The following is a 24,306-nucleotide window of genomic DNA, read 5'->3' on the forward strand; positions in this document are numbered from 1 at the left end:
TTAAGCCATTCACATGCCGTTCACCTTTACCTGGTTGCGTATCAAGGAATGATCCAGGATCAGCTTTAGCCATTAAGCAAACAGGCAGATGCAGGGCAGCTACCAGAGCTGGTAAATGTGCAGCTGGGCAAAAATGATCTGGAAAATAGAGAAGGCCTCAACCTCAGCCTCACAGCCATGTTGCACGATGACCAGCTGCTGTCCCACTCAAGCTCAGTCACTCTGCTTATCAGCAGTGTCCCTTTGAGCTCCTGCTTTCCTAGCCGACAAATGCACACCTTCGCCTCCACCTGCCCAAACTTCACATGATGTCTATGTACTCTGGCTTCTACCTACTTTGTGCCTTCTGATCCTCTCCCTCACTTCTTTCTCATTATGATAACTTGGGAGATCTTAATGTACAGGAACAGGTGCCTTTGATTTTCAGACTGTTTCAGCCCCCACATGCAAGAATGCACAAGTACAGGATGTCTTCGCTTTCCCTCGAAGGCCTTGTCTTTTTCCAGATCACAAAGTGTTGAACCTCATGTAAAAGGGGTTGCACCTCATAAAAGCGAGCCAGGAAGTGCTGGACAATGGGCTATGTAGGGTGGTGAATGCTTCCCTCTGCAAGGGAGTCTTCCCAGACCCACTTAAAGAAGCGATTATTAAACCACTTCCTAAAAAACCATATTTGGCCATTATGGCCAATTATTGCCCGGCCCCATATCTTCCATTCTTGGGCAAGGGTGGGGGTGGGAGTCACTGAACAACTCCAAGCACGCCTGGAGGATGCAGACCATTTGGATCCCTTCCAGCTGGGATTCAGGCCCCATCATGGGACTGAAACTGCCTTGGTTGCACTGGTAGATGATCTCTGGTGAACCAGGGACAGCAGCGAAAGCTGTTTCCTGGTTCTGCTGTATCTCTCAGAGGCTCTTCATACCATTGACCATGGTATATATATTTCTAAACCATCTAGGGGATGTTGGGAGCTGGGGGCAATGTCATGCAGTGGCTCCACTCCATCCTGGGCTGTGTCCAGAAAGTGGTGTAGGGGAATGAGTGTTTGGACCCCTAGGAGCTCATTTGTGGGGTCCCTCAGAGATCCATCCTCTCCCCCATGCTTTTCAACATCCATATGAAGCCACTGGGAGAAATCATCACAGAGTTTGGGCTGGGTGCTCACCAGTATGTGGATGATTCCCAGGTCTACCTCTCCTTTAAATTGGAACCAGTGAAGGCAGTGAACATCCTGTGTGAATGTCTAGAGGTGGTTGGAAGATGGGTGGTGGCTAATGCATTGAAATTGAATCCCAACAAGACAGAAGTATTGTTTCCAGGGGACAGGAGACGGGCAGGTGTGGGGAGACACCCTGGTTCTGAATGGAGTAATAGTACCCCTGAAGGACCAGGTGCACAGCCTGGGAGTCATTTTGGACTCACAGCTGTCCATGGAGGCACAAGTCAGTTCTGTTTCCAGGGTGGCTGTCAACTAGCTCCATCTGGTACGCTGGCTGAGACCCTACCTGCCTGCAAACTGTCTCCCCAGAGTGGTGCATGCCCTGGTTATCTCCTGCTTGGACTACTGCAATGCGCTCTACTTGGGCCACCTTTGAAGGTGACTTGGAAACTACAACTAATCCAGAATGTGGCTGCTAGACTGGTGACTGAGAGCAGCTACCAGGACCACATAAGCCTTGTCCTGAAGGATCTACATTGGCTACCAATCTGTTTCTGAACACAATTCAAAGTGTTGGTGAGACCTTTAAAGCCCTAAATTACCTTGGCACTGCATACCATAAGGAGCGTCTCCACCCCCATCATTCTGTCCAGACACTGAGGTCCAGCTCTGAGGGTCTTCCTGCAGTTCCCTCATTGCAAGAAGTGAGGTTACAAGGTACCAGGCAGAGGGCCTTCTCTGTAGGTTTAGCACACCTGAGTGTGAAGTTACAGGAAAATCTAGCTTTGGAATTCGGGAGGCTGGAGGAAGGGGGGAGAAGGGTGAAGCTTCTGTGAAGGCCAGCAGCAGGGGCAGGATTGTCACAATGCTGTGGAATCATAGAATTGTAGAGCTGGAAGTGAACCCAAAGGTCATTCAGTCCAACCCCCTGCAATGCAGGAATCTCAGCTAAAGCATCTGTGACAGATAGCCATCCAACCTCTGCTTACAAAATAAAGGTGTTCACAACCTCCCGAGGGAGACTGCTCATCTATTGAAAAGCTCTTACTGTCAGAAAGTTCTTCCTGATGTTTAATCGGAATCCTCTTTCTTGTAACTTGAAGATCTGGACTCCTTCCATCTCAACTCAGGTGTCTTAAATTTATGACACCACCATGTATTGATTCTCAAAGGAATACAGACTCTGGGTGAGTGCCTAGAAACTGCACCCCACCCCAAAATCTTGCTACCTCTTGGGTGTGCAACTTTGGTAACTGTTATGTACTGAGTTGAATAGGATCCAAAATGCAGCAGTCTGATTGGTCCTAGAACAATAGGATCCAAAAGGCAGCAGCCTGATTGGTCCTAGAATAGGATTCAGAATGCAGCAGTCTGATTGGTCCTAGAACAATGCAGCAGTCTGATTGGTCTGCAGGAACCACCCAATCCAGCTCCAGATGGAAGTGAATCCACAACCTGATTGGCCTACAGGAGAATTCTGGAATTAACCAATCACGTGCAGCCCATTGTGTAAATAATGTATATAAAGCAGATACTTTGGGGAAACTTTCATTCCCTCCTCACCACTATGAGCTGAATAAAGAGCATGAAATCCACTCTCGACTCTGAGTATATTTCAGTAACAATATGAGATTTCGAGAGAGAAGCAATTCTATGTTTGCTAAAGCAATCTGAATCAATAATTCCCATTGCATTCATGATGGCAAGTGTGTTATGAATCCCATCTGCAACCAAATATTTTATTTCCGTGGTGCTGAAGGTCAAAGAACCACAATCCTTTGCTCTCGTACTACTTTATTTAACAGTGGATAGTCTCCCTTAAGCATTACAATTTCCATGGAAAGTTCAGCATGAGATCCAAGACAAGTTCTAGAAGAGAAGGGGTGTGGATGCATCTCAGCAAAACCACCGCAGAATTTTGCGATGGTTTGCTGTCACAATGCAAAGACACCACCCCAGATTTTTCCAAGGCGCTAAGAAGCCTACAATTAATTGCATGCAAGACGGGGTTAAAAATCATCTGTGCTTCTCCTTTGTGTACACAATGGTCAAGCAGCACTGCAACTGAACCAGTATTTCTAACAGTGGGCATCAATAATTTCCTCCACGCTGCATCCCACTGTGCAACACTTCCTTGGCAGGTACATCTCTTGTCTTCTGAAGCGTTTGACTTGTGGGAAACCTGATCTAACACGGCCAGCAATGCCTATTAGATATTTTCTCTTCTGCTGAGCATTCTCCTCAGCTGCATCCATAGAATTCTTGCGAGGGTTATTTGAATCAAAGAAATGTCCCGGCGATGGCTCGGCATTGGGTCGGTGGTGGTCTTCAGCTAACTCTGAAAAGGAAAGACAAAACCATTATGCTTCTCAGCTCATCTTCTGAAGCTATTGCATATAGGAAATGCAGTTAAACAGAAGATTTGGTTTCCATTGCCGTCATCCTATAGGGCCTTCTCAGACAGAAGTACGTCCTATTAAATGTGTGCTACTCACATGCTAAATGTGCCCAGGATTGCAGCCTCAGTTACTTTAAATAAAATTTATCTGACTTTGGTTTGCAAAAGTCCTTATCAATTCTGAATCCTCCGTGCATCTTAACTAAGAAAAGTATTGTTGACATATTGGAATGCTAGTTTTATTGGGTGCTGGGAATAGATTTTGGGGTGGTTTGTTTAAGTAATCAATTTTTTATTTTTTTAAAAAATTCTACTACTACTACTATTGATGAGAAACAAGTATTGATAACACTGCACAATATCATTCATTGCTTGGTCCTCTTCATTTGATTTTCTGGTTTGTACCAACAAATTGTATTTTTTAGAAATAAAGATTCACAGTGGAATTAAAATAATTTGAAAACAATGCATTGCACATTACAAAGTTTGGGCTCTCATCTCAGAGAACATTCATTGATTCTTCACAACATTTCTGTATCTCTGCTTTTAACAGAGCGCCCAACAATTTTCAGAACTAAATAACTTTAATGATTTATCGTAATACATTCTCTGCAAAGCCAATGTGCTCTTGTGTTTCTGTCCGCATGATATTTTCTGCCACTTGGATTCAAGCTATTTCCCTATCTGCTTCACTGACCCCAGCTCTCTAGTAAATTAGCAGTAAGACTCTGTGCCCTGTGAGAAAGGGCATTTGCAAGTAATGGTGAAATAATTAATCAGTTCTCTATTCTATGGAGTAACTAGTTCTTTGAGAGAATGCCAGCCATGCTAGCTGTAAACTCCCCAAAGACCCTTAAGAATCTATCAGATTCCATCAACCTTCAGGGAGAACCCACTTTAAATACCTGTGAAGAGCAGAAGCAGTTGTAAGCCTAAGTCCTACCAGGAAATGGTCTGACCATTATGAAAGAGTCTAGAAAGATTTCCATACTTCCATTTCAACAGAACTACAATACTGAAAGATGACTCTTAGTATTAACAAACGGACTTTTGTTGGCAAGGTGATGCCAACCAAGGTCCGTATAGTTAAAGCTATGGTTTTCCCAGTAGTGATGTATGGAAGTGAGAGCTGGACCATAAAGAAGGCTGATTGCCAAAGAACTGATGCTTTTGAATTATGGTGCTGGAGGAGACTCTTGAGAGTCCCACGGACTGCAAGAAGATCAAATCTATCCATTCTGAAGGAAATCAGCCCTGAGTGCTCACTGGAAGGACAGATCCTGAAGCTGAGACTCCAATACTTTGGCCACCTCATGAGAAGAGAAGACTCCCTGGAAAAGACCCTGATGTTGGGAAAAGACCCTGATGAGGGCACAAGGAGAAGGGGACGACAGAGGATGAGATGGTTGGACAGTATTCTCGAAGCTACCAGCATGAGTTTGACTAAACTGTGGGAGGCAGTGGAAGACAGGAGTGCCTGGCGTGCTCTGGTCCATGGGGTCACGAAGAGTCGGACACGACTAAACGACTAAACAACAACAACAATTAACAAACGAGAAACAAATGCACATTTCTTTTGCAAGAAAAAAAGGGTGGTTGACAAAAGACCACTATCTTTTATTTATTTAAATCACAGGCTACTACTGCTATTGAGGAGATTTCACCCCTCCCATATCCAAGAATCTCCTGAGGAGTCTGCTGATTCTCCAGAGAGGAGGAGGCGTGTTCTGCTCTCTACTTATTCTGCTCCAGCACCAAGTCAGTCAGTCAGTGTCGGAGAGAGAGAGAGAGACTGAGTGTTAGAGATCATGTGTAGAGATAGGGTTGCTGCTAAGAGCAGCTGCAGACACTCAGTGCAGTGCAGCATTCATTTATGCTTAGACCTATTTAGCTCTGTATATAGTTTGTATAGTTGTAGATAGAATAAAAGAAGATATTCTACAGAGCTGCTCTCCGAGTTGTTTATATACTCTGCTGTACTCTGCTGTACGATGACTGTCTTCTTGTTGGAGTGAATCCGGTGCTCACAACACTAAGCTGTGAGTCCACAGCACTTTGACCTGTTCCTGTGTAGAAGGTGGTCTCTGGAAGTGCTACCCAGCTCGCCTGGCCCAGTCAGGGCTGAAGTGGATGAGTCCAGTTGGTGGCACTGGCTCAAGGGCGATGCTGACAGCTATGTCAGACTAGATATCCTTGATGAATTCTGAATGGAATAAAATCTTGTCTTTTGAGTCGTAAAAAGCCAAAATCCAATGTCAACTGCAGCAGAAAAAAGAAACATTTTCTCTCCAAAAGCCGACCATGGATCATTTCACTTGGGTTAAAAACAAAACATCCATCTGCAGACTGTGCATTAAACTGAACTGCTTTCTAATCCATTTCTTTTCTTCCTGTTCCCACTTATACAGATTATAACTAAAAACTGGAGCTTTGGCCTGAAATATGGAAAATCCCATGCGCTCCCTTATAGAAGCCACCTTACTTCTCTTGAACAGGAATACAAAAGAGCAGCAAGCTACATGGTGAAGGACTGGCTGGTAGCTCAACTTTGGCTAAATCACTTACCAACGCGTGGGGGACTGGAATAGCGTAGATCGTCCAGCAGGGAGCTTGCGTAATTGTAAGTTTCACAGATATACTCAACTGCCTTGAAGTAATGGCGGGCACAATGTCTTCTTATGTGTTGGGGCAGCACTTCGATTGGCAGTGTAACTAACAGCAATAGCAAGAGGTGGTCCAAGCTCATCTTGCCCATTTCCATTCAGTCACTGACTCTGCTCTCCCTCAGTTTGCCTTTGAGCTCCTAGGTATCTCTCTCCTAGCCAGCAAACACTGAGCTCAGCCTCCACCTACCTGGCCTTTAAATAAGGTGCAACACTTTGTGATCTGGAAAAAGAAGACAAGGCCTTCAAGGGAAAGCAAAGATGTCCTGTACTTGTGCATGTGGGGGCTGAAATATTCTGAAAATCAAAGGCACCTGTTCCTGTACATTAAGATCTACCATGTTATGATAATGAGAAAGCAGTGAGTGAGAGGATCAGAAGGCAAAAAGTAGATAGAAGCCAGAGTACATGGACATCATGTGAAGTTTGGGCAGGTGGAGGCGAAGGTGTGCATTTGTTGGCTAGGAAAGCAGGAGCTCAAAGGGACACTGTTGGTGAGCAGAGTGACTGAGCTTGAGTGGGACAGCAGCTGGTCATCGTGCAACCTGGCTGTGAAGCTGAGGTTGAGGCCTTCTCTATTTTCCAGATCATTTTTGCCCAGCTGCACATTTACCAGCTCTGGTAGCTGCCCTGCATCTGCCTGTTCGCTTAGTGGCCAAAGCTGATCCTGGATCATTCCTTGACACCCAAGTAGGTAAAGGTGAACGGCATGTGAGCTCCGGCTTGACAACCTGGATTGTTATTGGCGCGGAAGACAATGATACTATGGCTACATATTCACGCTGATTTGGGATCAGAGCTGTTCTGAGAAAGAGAGTTTTGGGCTTGGCCATTCAGATGCTTTAAAACAGGGCCGTCTCTACCCAGTGGTGCATGGCGCCAGGGCGCTACACTCTCGAGGGCACCTGGCGGAGAGTCCAAGGAGAGTCTGGGGAGGGGAGTGTGGGGAGGTAAGCGAGGCGGAGCGGGGACTGGGTGCCTGCGCATCTCCAGCACCCGTCAGAGGCGCTAGTGTCGTGAATTCTTCATGGTGCTTTAGCAGAAATGCTCAGAGTTCCAGGTTCTTCAGTGCAGTATATTTATTGTGAGCTATATATATACACAGGGATGCGGGTGGTGCTGTGGGTTAAACCACAGAACCTAGGACTTGCCGATCAGAAGGTCGGCGGTTCGAATCCCCACGACGGGGTGAACTCCCATTGCTCAGTCCCTGCTCCTGTCAACCTAGCAGTTCGAAAGCACATCAAAGTGCAAGTAGATAAATAGGTACCACTCCGGCGCTGCTCTGGTTTGCCAGAAGCGGCTTAGTCATGCTGGCCACATGACCCGGAAGCTGTATGCCGGCGAGATGAGCGCCGCAACCCTGGAGTCGGTCACAACTGGACCTAATGGTCAGGGATCCCTTTACCTTTACAGATTCCACCCCAGTCACACCTGGAGGCTGACTTTGCGTGCCAATGTACCTCCTTCACTGCTCCTTCAACTGCACGATGGCTGGGTGACATTATTTCAGTGTGTACCATGCATGTGAGTGAGGAGGTAGAAATCATGTGGATATCCCAAAATATTCTTCACAAGTTCATTGTTTCTTCCTTTGTAATTAAGAAGCTGAATGTTTATCGCTGTAATATTTCACACCTGAAAATGCAAATCCTGTCATTCTAGTTTGACGCTGTTCTATAAAATGTGCAACCATATTAACTATATGAACATCCCTCCTCTCCTATGTTTGTTCTAGCCACATCTGAAAATGGGCCTCTGTCAATTTATCTCGAAAGGTGCGGGGCAGAAGTGGAAGACTACCGTGCAAATGATGGTGCCTACTATGTGGTCAAAGACACCACACACACTCTCTGCTAGTAAAAAAAAATAGGCCTTTCTTTAGTAGACTTGCAGCATTTATTGTCAAACACTTTTTCCTGCTTTACCAGATAAATTGGTTATCAGGGATAATTTAGTCCACAAATTAATAGCAGAGTCACTGATTTTTTAAAACCTCCAAGACCCTGCCTTGTGGTCTGGTTTCCAGAGTCGTCTTCTCAGCAATTTACTAGTATTAACATTAGAACTATCCTTCCTTAACTACTCCTACCAGGGTTAGTTTGGCAGCGATACTATGTATTATTAGGAGTGACACTTCCAAAAATGGTATTGAATACAGTTTCTGCTAAAATGGAGCAGTGCTTAATAAAACAAGAATCGTAAAATGCAAAATACGGTATTTTGACAGCATATAGAATTTGTACTACAGGCATCTGCGTTAGAACTAGTTTTTTATGTGCAATATATTATAGTTGCTTGTCCTGTAATATTTAAAAGACTCAAGTTGCCACCTGAGTCTGCAAAGACATACAACTGTATTGTTTGTAGGTGAATCCTTGCAGTATTTTGCAAAACACAAACAAACAAACAAACAAACAAACAAACAAACAAACAAACAGCCATCTACACAGGCACATAAAAGTGGGACATTTATTGATTTGGAAACAGAAGGCTAAGCTGGTTTAACCCAACCAGCTGGTTTAACCCAACAGGTCTAACTAATCTTATGTTGAAATATATTCAAGAGCTTTGATGTTGTTATGATTAGTTGCATTTAAGAAAGAGGCAGTGAAAACCCCTCAGCAAGTGTCTAGAGGCTTAATGTGAGCGAACCAACTGAGATCTGATCCAAGCAAGACAGAGGTGCTCCCTGGTTGGTAGAAAACCAGGTCTCGGGTTCTGGAAAGAAAATGGTGGCCTCTAAAAAAATCAGGGGCAGTTTATGTGTTCTCGTGCACCTGTGATGAAGAGTCCTGGAGAGCTCCGGGGTACCTTATCTCTGGCCACAGCTAGGCATGCTAGCAGAAAAACTGCAAACCGCGGTTTAGTACATTGAAAGTTTTAAAGGGGAATTCTGATGTGGCCATCCCTGAGCCGATGAATTCCTGCATGGGTTTCTCTACGTATTTGAACGAGCCTCTTCACTTTTATGTGCCATGTGTAACCAATACAGCTCTTGCCCCAGGTAATCTAGGACAACTACATTTTATTGTTTGTATTTAGCTTTGTGTTTATGGAACTTCGGCACATTGGGAACGCATAGGAAAATATATCCCTGGCTGAGTTATATCCATTAGCTTCCAATTTCACACATGCACATTTAATGTAGACTATATAACACTTTAATTAAAGGTTGGGTTTCTCTCTTCAGTGTGGCAAATGTGGCACAGAAATCAGCATAATTTTTGACGAATTGGAGTAGGAAAATGAACACATAACAAAATGCAAATACATTTAGTGCAAAACATAATTATAATGGCAATTCATGTGGTTTGTATTTTTTACAGGAAACCAGGACACCATCAATAATTTGGAGACAAAATAGATTACAAATCAGCAATCTTTTTTTCCATACAGGCAGTATTCAATTAAAAAGCACTGCAAACAACACTGAATTTTGGGTGTTCCTGAAAAATTGGATGTGCAAATATAAAGGTATTTTTAACACAATCTACTAATCTCAGTTCTGGTACATCCCCAATTACAGCACAGTCCGGCAATCCCCATAGGGGTTGCACGCTTTATTCTAGGCTGTTTGACCAAAGGAAAGTTATATGAACTGATGGAATTGGCAAACCCAGTTTCGCTTCTCCTCTCGTGGGCTGCATCTCCCAGTTGACGGATGTATTCATTGTATTCACTGGAAGTAGGAACATATTCATTAAAATAATCATATAAATTTAAAAAGTCTTTCAGCGACGGCTTTCCAGCTTGTTGACTGATGCTTTGCAGTTGCTCCAGTTCAGGATCCAAGACAGACTGCAAGTTAATATTATCCAGTCCTTTGTCCGTGCTAGTTTGAAGAAACTCTGTTAAAGTAAAACAAAGGAAACTATCAAAAGGCGACCCTTTGTAAAATGTCTACTGAGTTTTTTGGAAGAAATTTGTTAGTGATACTGTGAGTATTATTCATGCATTTACCTATACACATTTTACCCCACTGGTTCACCAAAATATTTCAGGAGCAGCTTGCAAGAATAAGTAGTGATATGCAAATTTTGCTAACTAAACTAGGGCTGCCATATTGTTGTTGAGCTTTTTTGGTTTTACCCAAAATTGTTGAGGTTTTTCCTTTTGCAAAATCTCAAAAAATTATGAAGTTTTTGACCTATTTTGAAGGAAAAACAGCAAAACCAGACAATGCTGACATGGGTTGCTGTATGTCCAGATTTTCCCAGACATTTCAGCCCGGACACTGCTACCGATGGCTGATTGCCGGCTATATCTGGGAAATTCTGAGCGTATGGCAACCCTGACTAAACAATGCATCTTATTTTAACAAGTCCAAAATATACCAATGATTTATTATTCAACAATCGGAGTTTTTTTTACCCATAAACATTTCAAGTACAAAAAGAAATTGCTGAGCAAATGTTCTAAGTTCGCTGCTAGAATCTGGGACTCAGAATGTGATTCCTGTAAAAAGAGGTAGGGATCTGAAGAATAGAAATATATTACAGGAAACAGGAAAGTATAATTATCCCAGTTAAAAGACACAACCACATCATTTTCTTATAGTCTTCAGCTTGAAATACTGAGCATGTAGTAAGGTTGTGATTTAGAGATAGGGCACTGACCCTTCCCCATTTTAGACCACTTACGATTTTTCACACCACGTTTCTGAAACGCTCACTGATTCTATAATACAGGTTGAGTTATTATTGCCATATTTAATTCAATAGGTCTATTTACTAGGTAATCATGCAGAATATCCAACGTATTTTGCTTTTAAAAAAAGAACACCTGTTTGCCAAACATCACTATTGGAAATTCCCAATACATCATTTTAAAACGTGGAATTTATCTAAGAGATATGCGGCTGAGTTTTGAACTCTAACCCCCCAATTTCTGTAACTCATTCATGCTTCAACTGAATTTTGATATGGCATTTCCGATATGTGCAGCAGAAAAATGTACATTTGCAGATGCAACAGCTATATAAAATGAGATTGCGCCAGTATATGTGGTAGAATGTTTTTTATAAGTCCTCGATTTAGATGTTTGAGTTTACAGTCTTTTCCTCAAAAGGATAGTTGAAATTTAAAGGCACATGAATATTGGAAGTCCTAATTAAAACAGCTGTTATTACCTTCCTTGGTGCTCATCTTCAAACTGGGGCAAATCCCCATGCTAAGTTCCTTTTATTGATCAAATTGCTTCTGGTCTAAACCCAGTGTCTAAATCAAGATTTATAGCATATGCTGGGGCTTTATAGTAGAACTGCTATATACTTTCATTTACCACTTTATATTGTATTAAAATAATCTGCAAGCACTCGCCTAGGACATTTCTTTATGAATTAGTTAACCAGTTGAGCATGTCAATCAGAGAAGCTGTGAGCAGCAGGCAGTCTTATACTTGTTACCCAATATCACCACAGGAAACAATAGATTATGTGTGGTGCAAGCACACACACAGAGTATTTGCAATTCAAACAAGTTGGGGGTGGTATGCAAATCCCACAAGTCTTAAGTCTCCTTCAAATCAAACAAAGAGAATGCACAAGCACCACTGAAATCAGCAAGACATTTGAAAGACTTAACTTTGGCTGGATTATACATATTTCATTTGCCTCCCCCCCCCCCCATTTATTTTAAATGAGAAGTTGCTTTTGTATGTATTCACACTTGCTAGTGTTTCAAAGACTAATCTGAGGTTAAACTAGAGCAAGGCACAATGGCAGCCTAAAACTGGATATCACTTTTTTGCATCTGCCTCCTTGAAGTTTAGGGGGAAATTAACACGTCAGGCCTTATTCACAAGATCAGCTGAGCTGCCTACCACTCTGTGTTTCCAGTTTTTGCCATGATGCAGGGGCTTCAGGTGAGAATGATGCTCCCTAGATCCACTTTCAAACAAATACAACAGAAGCAATTTACAGTTTTGGGGAGCTAAAGCTTTAGCGGCTCAGAAACAACGAGGTAAAGACGGTATACTGAGAGGTGCTGTGGAACCTGCCTGGGAAATGCCCTCTCACATAGCCGTCAACGTTTCCCTTTTTTTAAGGGAAATTCCCTTATTCCGAATAGGATTCCTCGCAAGAAAAGGGAAAAGTTGACAGCTATGCCCTCTCATCAGATGTCAAACAGAGAAACAACTGCACGACTTTTAAAAGGTATAGCGAAGTTTTTGATGTTTGAGGTTTCATTGTGGTTTTTATACGGATATTTTCCTGGGGCATCCCAGTCAGATGGTTGGCACAGAAATAATAAAATTACCATCATTGCTTTTACAGTGGTACCTCAGGTTAAGTACTTAATTCGTTCCGGAGGTCCGTTCTTAACCTGAAACTGTTCTTAACCTGAAGCACCACTTTATCTAATGGGGCCTCCTGCTGCTGCTGCGCCGCCAGAGCACGATTTCTGTTCTCATCCTGAAGCAAAGTTCTTAACCTGAGGTAATATTTCTGGGTTAGCGGAGTCTGTAACCTGAAGCGTATGTAACCTGAAGCATATGTAACCCGAGGTACCACTGTATACTAAAGGGTAGGGAAAGCAAAGTGGCGGGGCGCTCTTGATGTTTCGATCTTTGGCGATGCGTTTTGTGTTGAGAAGCGGCCCTATGGATAGCTCGCGTCGAGCGGCAGCCTCCTCGTCTCAGGGTCGTGGGTTCGAGTCGCACTGCTGAGAAAAGATTCCTGCAGTGCAGGGGCAGGGGGTCGGACTAGATGACCCTCGTGGGTGCTGTTCCACATCCAGCTCGGGAGAACGGACTTGGCAGTGCGTCTTTACGCACGAGTCTCCAAATGGTTCTCTCGAGCTCCATGGACGGGGGACCTATCCCCAGACATGGGTCTACTCTGCAGGATCGCGACCTAAATCCTGCTTTAGAAGCGAGGATTTTGAAAGTCTGAGCGTGAGGCGAACAGAGAAAACTCCCCCCTCCCTTCCCCGGGGATCTGTACTTTTCCTGGTCTTTCGAAGACGAGGTTGGATATTGGAGATGTTCGTTTGGCACCATGTTTCAGCGGGAAGAGCCACAGCGCTTCGTCTAATTTATTGTTATTATTTTTATTATTAACAATAATGACCGCCCACTATGGAAGACGAGACGCCCCCGACCCCCCGCGACCCCCGTTTCCCCCGACGGCGCCTCGCGAGCGTCTTACCAGCGCGCGCCCTGGCGGCGCCTAGTGGTGCCTGCTCCGTGGGCCTCTCGGCGACCCTCCTCCAGCGCGACCCTCCGCAGGTGAAGATGACGGCGCGGATGAACTCTCGTCCGCACAGCTTCACGGCGTACTCGCCGTCTTGGGGGGATGCAGAGGCTCCGGCCGCCGGGGAGCTCCGGAAGGTCAGCTCGGTCGTCAGCAGTAGCAGCACGACGGGCAGCAGCCCGCGGAGCCTCATGGCGAACGCGCGCCCTCGCCTGCCTTTGGCCGCCGCCTTGTCCCGCCCTTCCGTCGGCTCGGAGTCCTGCAGACGTCGGCTCGGAGTCCTGCAGAGACGCGCCGTCGAGCGCGAAGGACTGGCGGCTGGAGGGCTGAGCCGCAACCTTCGCCAGGCGCGCTTTATAGAGCGAGAGGAGACCCTCCGCCTCTGACTCATCCACACGCACACGACTTTCCACACTTCTCATTTCCGTCCTCTGCTTCCTCGCCCACCTCCCTTTATTAATTTCCTAGAGAGAAGCCCCTGCCAGATGGCCACTGGGCTTTAGGAAGGAAACGTCTTCTTTTTCTTTCTTTCTTTTTTTTTAGGGTTCCCATATTTCAAAAAGTGAACATCCGGACACGAAACAATGGGGGGGGGGGGGTTAGATAACGGACAATCTAGTATTTCTGCTTCCAGCTAGCATTCTGTAACATTTTTCTGTTCAATATACAGTGGTATCTCTGGTTAAGAACTTAATTCGTTCCGGAGGTCCGTTCATCCCAGGAGTGCCAGCTTGGCCCCCACCACCGTGGGGGCCGTGGAACGTGCATGGCCATGGCACCGAAATTTGTGGGTGCCCTGTCCTTTCATGGGGAATTTTGTAGGTGCTCAGGCACCCTGTTCCCAGGGGAGTTGGCCTCGAGATTTGTGGGTGCCCTGTCCCTTCATGGGGAATTTTGTAGGTGCTCAGGCACCCTGTTCCCAGGGGAGTTGGCCTCGAGATTTGTGGGTGCCCTGTCCCTTCATGGGGAATTTTGCAGGTGCTCAGGCACCCTGTTCCCAGGGGAGTTGGCCTCGAGATTTGTGGGTGCCCTGTCCCTTCATGGGGAATTTTGTAGGTGCTCAGGCACCCTGTTCCCAGGGGAGTTGGCCTCGAGATTTGTGGGTGCCCTGTCCCTTCATGGGGAATTTTGTAGGTGCTCAGGCACCCAGGGCCCTGGAGAGTTGGCACCTATGATGCAGCTATCTTAGACCACAGCATCGCTGAAAGCTGTAAGGTTTCCATCTTGTAGCCATGTTTTTTTTCTAATTCAGCTCTTAGCTGATTAAAGGAATCATCTTCCATGTTGTCATCATTCCAATTGTATTCCTGCAGAGGTGCATCTTCATCTTCATCTTCATCTTCATCTTCATCTAAACCAGCCCAGTCTTTGGCAAGGAACTCTTCAAACTTCTCCTCCTTGAGCCCCAAGAATCATAGACTTTGTAAAGTTGGGAAGGGACCACGATGGTCATCTAGTCCAACCCCCTGCCATGCAGAAATCTTTTGCCCAACGTGGGACTCAAATCCACGACCCTGACCTTAGGAGTGTCATAGTTTCATAGAAGAATACAGTGGTACCTCGGGTTAAGTACTTAATTTGTTCTGGAGATCCGTAGTTAACCTGAAACTGTTCTTAACCTGAAGCACCACTTTAGCTAATGGGGCCTCCTCCTGCTGCCGCGCCACCGGAGAATGATTTCTGTTCTCATCCTGAAGCAAAGTTCTTAACCTGAAGCACTATTTCTGGGTTAGCGGAGTCTGTAACCTGAAGCGTATGTAACCTGAAGCATATGTAAACCCGAGGTACCACTGTAGAGGCCATTGGTGGACTACCTATCAAATTATTGTTCTTATGCAAAATCACATGCAAGATTTGAGAATGTAGAGAATGGATTTGGAGGGCTTAGAAAATAAATGTAGGTGTGTTTTAATGCAGCCCTTAAGAGGAATGAAAAAAAAAACATCAGGGAAGGAGGGAAGGGAAATCAAGAAAATGTGGAACAAAAAACCCCCAAATGATATATATGATTGGAGTTATGTAATAATTTGGAAGATTTAATAGAATTCATTATTTTAAAAAAAGAGATTAAGGGCCTCGTGTTCTATCAACTGAGCTGTCCCAGGGTATATGTCAAGTATCACTCTTATTTTTGAGCTACAATGAGAATCAGGCGCTGACTCCTAGGAGCCAAGGTCCCTTTGCCCCCCCCCATAAAATATTTGAGGGAGCTGCCCCCCTGCAAAAAAATGTTCATGGGTTCATTCAAATGGTGTTTGCGTTCCACATCTTGTGATCGATTTTGCACCACCTTCTGAGGGCGTCCGTTCCACAGTCGAATGGCAAGGTCAGAAAGTTCTTCCTGATGTTTAGTCGGAATCTCCTTTCTTTTCTTTTCTTTTAAACAATATTTTATTAAAGTTTTCTTGGTTTACAAAGGTATGCGCAATGTCTCTTTTTTCAAGTTACATTTTCTATAGGTCAATTTCATTTGTTGAGACATCAAGGTTACATTAGGAAGAAAAAAGGGGAGAAGAGGTGGGTGGGGGTGGGGTCGGGAGGCGATATTTCTATTTTGCTTAATCTATGTGTGGTTTTTTGTGTCAGCGTCGTTTGTGTGGGTTCTCTTTGCTATTCACTTGTGTTCCTTTGGTGGTGAGAGAAATTGTGGTTGGCCTAGGGTGCGGTTGCTTGTTTGTGATTGGCTGTGTTGAACTTCATTTTCGTCTTTGAGTGGGGTGGGTGTTTTTGAATCAGGTTAGCCATATTGATTCGTATGCTGTTGGTGAATTATTGTCATTGTCTTGTTGGGCTGTGTATGTGATGAAGGGGATCCATACCAGGGTGAAGGTATCGTCTTCTATTTGTCCCGGTGCCAGTTTCAGTTTATCGGTTAATTTTTCTAGTAGGGCTGTTTCCCATACAATTTGGTACCATTGGTCCATGCTTACTCCTGATAGGTCTCTCCACTGTCTGGTTATGATGTTTCTGGCTGCTGAAAGTAGGTGGGTTATGAGTTCTTTGGGATGTGAGTGGGCATTATTGTCTTGGAATATGTTTAGTAGAGCCAGTTCTGGGGTGATTTCTAATACTTGCTTAGTTATTTTACATATTTTTTGTATGGCTGTTGTCCAGAATAGTTGGATTTTGGGGTGGAATCTCCTTTACTGAAGCACGACTTCATGCCTATGGCGTGCTCTTGCAGAGACGGAATCAGCCTTAAAGCACTGGCTTATTCCCAGTTATCACACAGGTTTACCACAGTCAAAAATTGACAGATTTACATTCCTTCAGATGGAATGAAATGAGGCCACAACAGGGGCTTCTGCAGCACACTGTGGAAATACCTAACATTTATAAAGTCCTCTGAACATTTTATAAAGTGCTTCACATTATTATTGGCTGTTTATTGGTTATTTATATAGACCTTGGCAGCCCAACTTTCCATCCCAAGTGAGCCACAAGTGTACTTCAACAGGGAACCTGCTTTTGCACAACAGGGGTGGGGGGAGCGAGCCCAAAATTTGACGCCCAGGCAGGATGCACCAAGTGTTGCTGAGGGGTGCCAGAAAAGGTCTTGAGGGCTACACATTGCACCACCCTTGTATCCTGCTCTTCCAAAAAAAGCCTCCCAGAGCAGAAAACATAAAACAAGACCCTGCCTGCAGGTTTACAAACTAAAATACACAGCACAAAAGGAAAAAGGAACAGGGAGGGAAAAGGAAAAAAAGGCAAACTGGCACAAATTATTAAATGGCATAGACACAGCTTGGGCAGGGGGCACCTGATGGAGCTGGTCTTCCCGCAGAGCTGGTGGAGTGGCAGCTGCCAGGTGACGGCTGAGAGAGGGGACGTTTGATGAGGATCATCTTACTAGGTCAGTATTACTTCCATATTGTAGATAGGAGAGTGAAGTTGAGAAAGTGTCTTGCCTCATTCAGCAGAGTTCAGGACAAAAAAATGTTTATAGCTCAAGTCTCAGCCAACAACAGTAACCGAGCTCTAAACCAGCAAAATAAAGTTATCTTTGTTTTCATATTCTGGCAGACACTGACGCCTTGTTTGTACAGATGTCAGGTCCATTTTTTCATTCTGTCTCCGGATTTGATCGTACAGAATGAACTGAGGGGATCTGACCTTCAGCATGTACCAGGCAAAAGGCTGGTTTTTGATAGCTGGCCCATCCATTGCTTGCTTTTCACTCAACAAAGTCCACTATATTCAATGGGACTTATTTCCAATTAGGGCTGGACTGGATTGCAACCCTATTGCACTCTTAAGTACAGTGGTACCTCGGGTTAAGAACTTAATTCGTTCTGGATGTCTGTTCTTAACCTGAAACTGTTTTTAATGCGAGGTACCACTTTAGCTAATGGGGCCTCCCGCTGCCGCCGCGCGATTTCTGTTCTCATCCTGAAGCAAAGTTCTTAACCCGAGGTACTATTTCTGGGTTAGCGGAGTCTGTAACCTGAAGTGTCTGTAACCTGAAGCGTCTGTAACCCGAGGTACCACTGTAGAGTGATTTGTTTGCTTGTTTGCCTGTGATTGTAAACTGCCAACTGCCGTTTTCCACATTATTGAATGGGTCAAACAAAATGTTAGTAAGAGGGGGAAACATACCGTAAGTGAAATCACAGCAGAATGAACTGACTGTTTGAGATTACTATACATCCTGTGCTTGAATATTACAGGTGTGATCCAGTTGTATTAACTTCACAGCATGTTATTTTAAAAAACCGCAAAAAACTTTAGTACAATTAATTTGAAAAATGTGAGGGGAACAATGCATAGCCATATGTACTCAGTTTAATAACAAATCACAACTCCCGGTTTCCTAATAATCTTTAAGTTTGTTCTGGGTATAAGCTTATGTGTGCATGCACACTTCTTCAGATACACTGAAACAGAAGTCACCAGACCCTTATATATAGTGGGAAGGTGGGGTGGGGTTTTTCTCAGGAGGGTAGTAGGAGATGGGTGATTGACTCAGTCGTCTGCATACTATCATCTGCATACTATCCCTTGCTTTTTCCTGTAGGACTAATTGCAGTCGTTAACAGCAGTCAACAGGTTTACCATACCCATTGAGTCAAGCTTATACCAAGAACAAACTTAGTTGGTCTCGAAGGTGCTACTGGACAATTTTTTTATTTCTCTCATACCAGCGATTTATTGTGGTGAAGCAGACTGCAAAACAGCTATGCAAAAGAGTAAGTCGTGGAAATATTTCTATTAACATTAATAGAAAAACCAATATTTGACCCATACAGTAAGAACGTGGCAGCTGCACAAACAGACAGACAAATGGTAGTCCACATTCTATGCAGGACGCCCATCTAAATCATGTCCATAGATGGACTATAGCAAAACGTCTTGCAATCTGGAGGCTACACTTCCGTTGATGCAACCTTGAAATGCATTAGTCTTTTTAGCAGCAGCATCACATCACAACTGCAGGAAAGAATTGGGGAGTGCTGCTGCTCATGGAGTGGTGTGCCAATGCTCCATAGGCACTACTGGTCATATTAACCTAACCAGGGCTTTTTTCCAGCCTGAACCAGGGGCATCTTACCTATAGAGGCTAGTGGCGCCGGGCGCCAGGTTCTGGAGAGCGCCAGGGAAGAGGTGGAGGCTGGACATGGCGCCTCCCGGCATCAGCTCACTACCCTCGCCCGCCTCCGCCATGCCGCTCCGAAGCAGCGCCACGCCGCACCCAGAGTCTCTGTCTGCCGTGGCCACCGTGGCACAAAGTGGCCAGCTGAGCCAGGAGGCGCCACATCCAGCCTCCACCTCTTCCCTGCCAGAGGAGCCACCCTCCAGCCACTGCCCGCCTCCTCCAGCCCCGCTGGCAGTGCCGTCCTCCCTAAAAAACTATGGGAAACGGGGAGGGGCACTGGAGGGAGCTTTGCACCACGGCGCCGGATATGCTTAAGATGGCCCTGACCTGAACTCACCAGAACTCAGTTCTGGCACCTCTCAGGTGGGCACCATTGCCATTATAAGAGAAGAAGGGAGGCGTTTGTGGTGAGTTCCGACACCTCTTGTTCTAGAATAATAGCACTGACCCAAGCTAATCTTTCTTGTAAAAGCACAGAGAACACAAAACAGCTTTGAGATGAGAACATTTTCCAAGGCTACAAGCAAGGCCAGTGCAGCGGATTTCTTCCGTCATCATCTCCTATCGGTTGACTGATTATCACTTCAGCCCTTTGTCTATCTACTCAGAAGTAAGTCCTGTTGAATTCAGTGACGCTTACTGCCCAGTAAGTGTGTTGGGATTGCAGCCTATGTTGCCGTTCCTGGGTCAAAGGATAATCAATCATCAGGAAAGTTTATCAAAGTTGTTTGTTTGTTTTTCATATTATTTCATGCTCATGTGAGGAACATGAGGCTTTGGCAGTCCCCCCCCCCCCACAAAGGGAACCTATCCATAAAGGTGATTATTTATTATCAAATTTATATCCTGTCTTTCCCCCAAGGTGCTCAGTGTGGCATACAAGGTTCTCCTCGTCTCACAGCAACACTATGCTGGGGGTTAGGCTGAGAGATGGCGATTGCCCCAAACTTTGTGGTTCAGTGGGGATTTGTACCCCTCCCCATCCCATCCCCCCAGTTCCACTCCGAGTAAGAGACACTAACAACCATGCCAGACAATTTTGTCTACCTTGGATCCACCATAACCAGAAACCTTTCCATCAATGCTGAGCTGGGTACAGAGCCGTCTTTCCTATTGGGCTTACTGGTGCGTTGTGCCAGGGCGCTGGCCTCTCAGGGGCGCCCCAGCGAGTGGGGGAGCTGCGCAGCTTTGCCGGCAGCCTCCCCTTTCCCTGCACGCCCGCCAGCTGTGCCCCGCCAACCATATGGCTGGCAGGCATGCAGCTTCCTTCCCAAGTCTCCATGGGAGGAGAGTGATCCCCACAGAGGCTTGGGGAAAGGTCGACAACTCTGGGAAAGGGGGCGCGCACTGGAGGGATCTTTGAACCACAGCGCTGGATAGATGGCCCTGGCTGGGCACGACTATTGACATGGCAGCTACGGCAATGGCTCGCCTCTCCGAAAGGGTGTGGGAGAATGTTATTCCACCGTCCCAAATCAAAGATGAAGGTCTACTAGGCTTGCAGTGAGCACATTGCTTTATGGAAGCGAGTCGTGGGCAACTTACAACCGCCAGGAGCAATGCCTCAATGCCTTCCACTGTTAGAATATTCCATTCCACCTTAAGTACAGGCATGACTGTTGTGTGTCACATAGAATCATAGAATCATAGAGTTGGAATAGACCACAAGGGCCATCGAGTCCAACCCCCTGCCAAGCAGGAAACACCATCAGAGCACTCCTGACATATGGTTGTCAAGCCTCTGCTTAAAGACCTCCAAAGAAGGAGACTCCACCACACTCCTTGGCAGCAAATTCCACTGTCGAACAGCTCTTACTGTCAGGAAGTTCTTCCTAATGTTTAGGTGGAATCTTCTTTCTTGTAGTTTGGATCCATTGCTCCGTGTCCACTTTTCTGGAGCAGCAGAAAACAACCTTTCTCCCTTCTCTATATGACATCATTTTATATATTTGAACATGGCTATCGTATCACCCCTTAACCTCCTCTTCTCCAGGCTAAACATGCCCAGCTCCCTTAGCCGTTCCTCATAAGGCATCGTTTCCAGGCCTTTGACCATTTTGGTTGCCCTCCTCTGGACACGTTCCAGTTTGTCAGTGTCCTTCTTGAACTGTGGTGCCCAGAACTGGACGCAGTACTCCAGGTGAGGTCTGACCAGAGCAGAATACAGTGGCACTATTACTTCCCTTGATCTAGATGCTATACTCCTATTGATGCAGCCCAGAATTGCATTGGCTTTTTTAGCTGCCGCGTCACACTGTTGGCTCATGTCAAGTTTGTGGTCAACCAAGACTCCTAGATCCTTTTCACATGTACTGCTCTCAAGCCAGGTGTCACCCATCTTGTATTTGTGCCTCTCATTTTTTTTGCCCAAGTGCAATACTTTACATTTCTCCCTGTTAAAGTTCATCTTGTTTGTTTTGGCCCAGTTCTCTAATCTGTCAAGGTCATTTTGAAGTGTGATCCTGTCCTCTGGGGTGTTAGCCACCCCTCCCAGTTTGGTGTCATCTGCAAATTTGATCAGGATGCCCTTGAATCCATCATCCAAGTCGTTGATAAAGATGTTGAATAAGACCGGGCCCAAGACAGAACCCTGTGGCACCCCACTAGTCACTCTTCTCCAGGATGAAGAGGAACCATTGATGAGCACCCTTTGGGTTCGGTCAGTCAGCCAGTTACAAATCCACTGAGTGGTAGCGTAGTCAAGACCGCATTTTACCAGCTTCTTTACAAGAATATCATGGGGCACCTTGTCAAATGCCTTGCTGTAATCAAGGTAGGCTACATCCACTGCGTTCCCTTCATCTACCAGGCTTGTAATTCTGTCAAAAAACGAGATCAGGTTAGTCTGACATGACTTATTTTTCATGCCTGTTTACACTCCAGCACAGCTTGCTGGGAACTTCCGTTTGTGTATAGCTATTGCTTCCTGCCTTGCTTTGGACATGAAGGAGATCAGACATGTTTTCCTATTGTCCTGATGTATGCTAAATAAACCGCTTGTAAATATGCTCACAGCCTCTCCCTGCCCTTCTGTTGCAAAGCGTTTTACTTTGCTGGCTTGTGTGCTCAGCTTCTGAAGGCTTCTGAAGCTCGGGTCACAGTTTCATGCTGCTCCAAGGACTGGAGATCGCCCAGGACAGCGGCTGGTGGGCTGGGGCCAGCTGGGGGTCTGCCAGTTGCACCCAATTCCTTGGCTGCATCCCAACATCCACATGCATTGCATTAGGAAGATTTTGGTGGGGGAGAGTATCAAAGAAAGATGTGCTCTCCCATTCCCAGCATGTTCCTACTCCTGTCTCGGCAATGTCTACGCTGGGTTGGTCATGACTACAGAACATAGCAGGATCCCAAAGGATGTGCTCAATGGGGAGCTGGCTCCAGCGCCAGGCCTGTTGACAGACCAACTCCATGTTGCAAAGATGTCTGTAAACGTGACATGAAGGCTGGCAACATCAACCCTGACATGTGGGAACCCCTTGCAGACAGTCGCAGTTCCTGCAGACAGGTTGTGTATCCACAGCAGTGACCAGAGGAGGAATGACCGCTGGGAGGAGCACACAGAGAAGAAACGCCCTGGTGCATCTGCAGCAGGACAACTGGACACCTTCATCTGCCCCAGCTGCAACAAAACATGTCTCTCCCATATTGGTCTCTACGGTCATGGCAGGCACTGTAACTCTCCAACAGTTTGACTTTACCCCCCAAAGGTCTTCCGTTGTCTCCCGAGACAGATGGAGGCTCACAGACAGCACTTAACCACTGATTGTTGGTGATGGATATTGCAAATGTGCCCATTCACTGGCCTACACTAGCAAGTATGAAAGGACAGCAGATGGAATGCTACTAATATAGGGACCTAAAACATTGTGTTATGGGGGCAGACCAGAGCTGGCTAGTACCGTATTTTTTGCTCTATAAGACGCACCAGACCACAAGACGCACCTAGTTCTTGGAGGAGGAAAACAAGAAAAAAAATATTCTGAACCCCAGAAGCCAGGACAGCAAGAGGGATCGCTGCGCAGCGAACCCTCTTGCTGTTCTGGCTTCTGGGATAGCTGCGCAGCCTGCATTCACTCCATAAGACGCACACACATTTCCCCTTATTTTTTAGGAGGGAAAAAGTGAGTCTTAAAGAGCAAAAAATACGGTATATCTGGGGCCCTATTTGGCTACTTGGTCACACCAGCCTAGAACGATCCTCTCCCCATCCCGTTTCTTTTCTGGTTGGCATGAGCCAACGGGGTTCTGGGATCCAGCAATCCATCAGCCACTCTGCCCTCCTGCTCCTCGCTAGGAGTTAAGAATTGCTCTGCTAAGACTTTAAAAATGGTACCAAAATGACGCAGCTATGGAACGGAGAACAATTGTGCTGCTTCAATGGCACTATCTAGCATGTCATGGTGACCACGCAATTTTGTCCTAGACAGATCTTCCAAAAAGTCCATTTCCCCAAAATGTAATGTAGCGAAGGACAATCTTGAGGAAAGACGTCTGGGTTTCATGCAACAAGAGGCCTCCTGTGAATAGCCCAAATAGGCAATTCAAATTGATCCAATTTCTCAAAATGCCAGCAGGTTGAACTGGCATGAGTTACAGAACGTGTGACAATCAGGGCTGAACTACACATGACACCAAATCTTTCTAAAAGTGTAAAGAGCAGTCACCTGTGGGAGAACTTCCCTCCGATGCCAAAAAGCAACTTGGGGAGACATTTTCATGTCTCCATCCCAAATATTATTTAAAGGTAAAGGGTAAAGGGACCCCTGACCATTAGGTCCAGTCATGGCCGACTCTGGGGTTGCGGCGCTCATCTCGCTTTATTGGCCAAGGGAGCCGGCACACAGCTTCCGGGTCATGTGGCCAGCATAACTAAGCCGCTTCTGGTGGACCAGAGCAGCGCACGGAAACGCCGTTTACCTTCCCACTGGAGTGGTACCTATTTATCTACTTGCACTTTGGCGTGCTTTCGAACTGCTAGGTTGGCAGGAGCAGGGACCGAGCAACGGGAGCTCAGCCCGTCATGGGGATTCGAACCGCCAACCTTCTGATCGGCAAGTCCTAGGCTCTGTGGTTTAACCCACAGCGCCACCTGCGTATTGTTGCTAATTTAATTTATTGCACACCCTGCACCCTAAGGTCCCAAGATGGAATGCACAACTGTTTAAAATAAAACATTAAAAACTGTTGGAAATAAATTTCACAAGTAGAGCAGGTCTTAAAAATATATACGTCTCGGGTATCCAAAGGCCAAGGTAAACAGGTGTTCCGGTGACTGTTGAAACTCAAGAGTCA

General features: G+C 45.6%; 1 protein-coding gene and 1 long non-coding RNA gene across 2 annotated transcripts; both read right to left on the reverse strand.

The window, feature by feature from the left end:
- Positions 1-2,939: 2,939 nt before the first annotated feature.
- On the reverse strand, positions 2,940-6,570 carry LOC308466553. The gene is made up of 2 exons (XR_013980879.1): positions 6,126-6,570; positions 2,940-3,500 (listed from the first exon to the last, which is right to left on the reverse strand). It is a non-coding gene; the product is annotated as an uncharacterized lncRNA (long non-coding RNA).
- Positions 6,571-8,784: 2,214 nt separating this feature from the next.
- On the reverse strand, positions 8,785-13,809 carry LOC308467109 (relaxin-3-like; the record flags this gene model as incomplete). Its single annotated transcript, XM_080988531.1, has 2 exons — positions 8,785-10,074; positions 13,374-13,809. The coding sequence occupies 2 exons, from the start codon at positions 13,807-13,809 to the stop codon at positions 9,707-9,709; spliced, it is 804 nt and encodes a 267-aa protein (XP_080844657.1). The 3' UTR covers positions 8,785-9,706.
- Between the last annotated feature and the right edge of the window lie 10,497 nt (positions 13,810-24,306).

This window comes from Podarcis pityusensis, assembly GCF_964106645.2.
Source record: "Podarcis pityusensis genome assembly, chromosome: 17".
NCBI classification, from domain to species: domain Eukaryota; kingdom Metazoa; phylum Chordata; class Lepidosauria; order Squamata; family Lacertidae; genus Podarcis; species Podarcis pityusensis.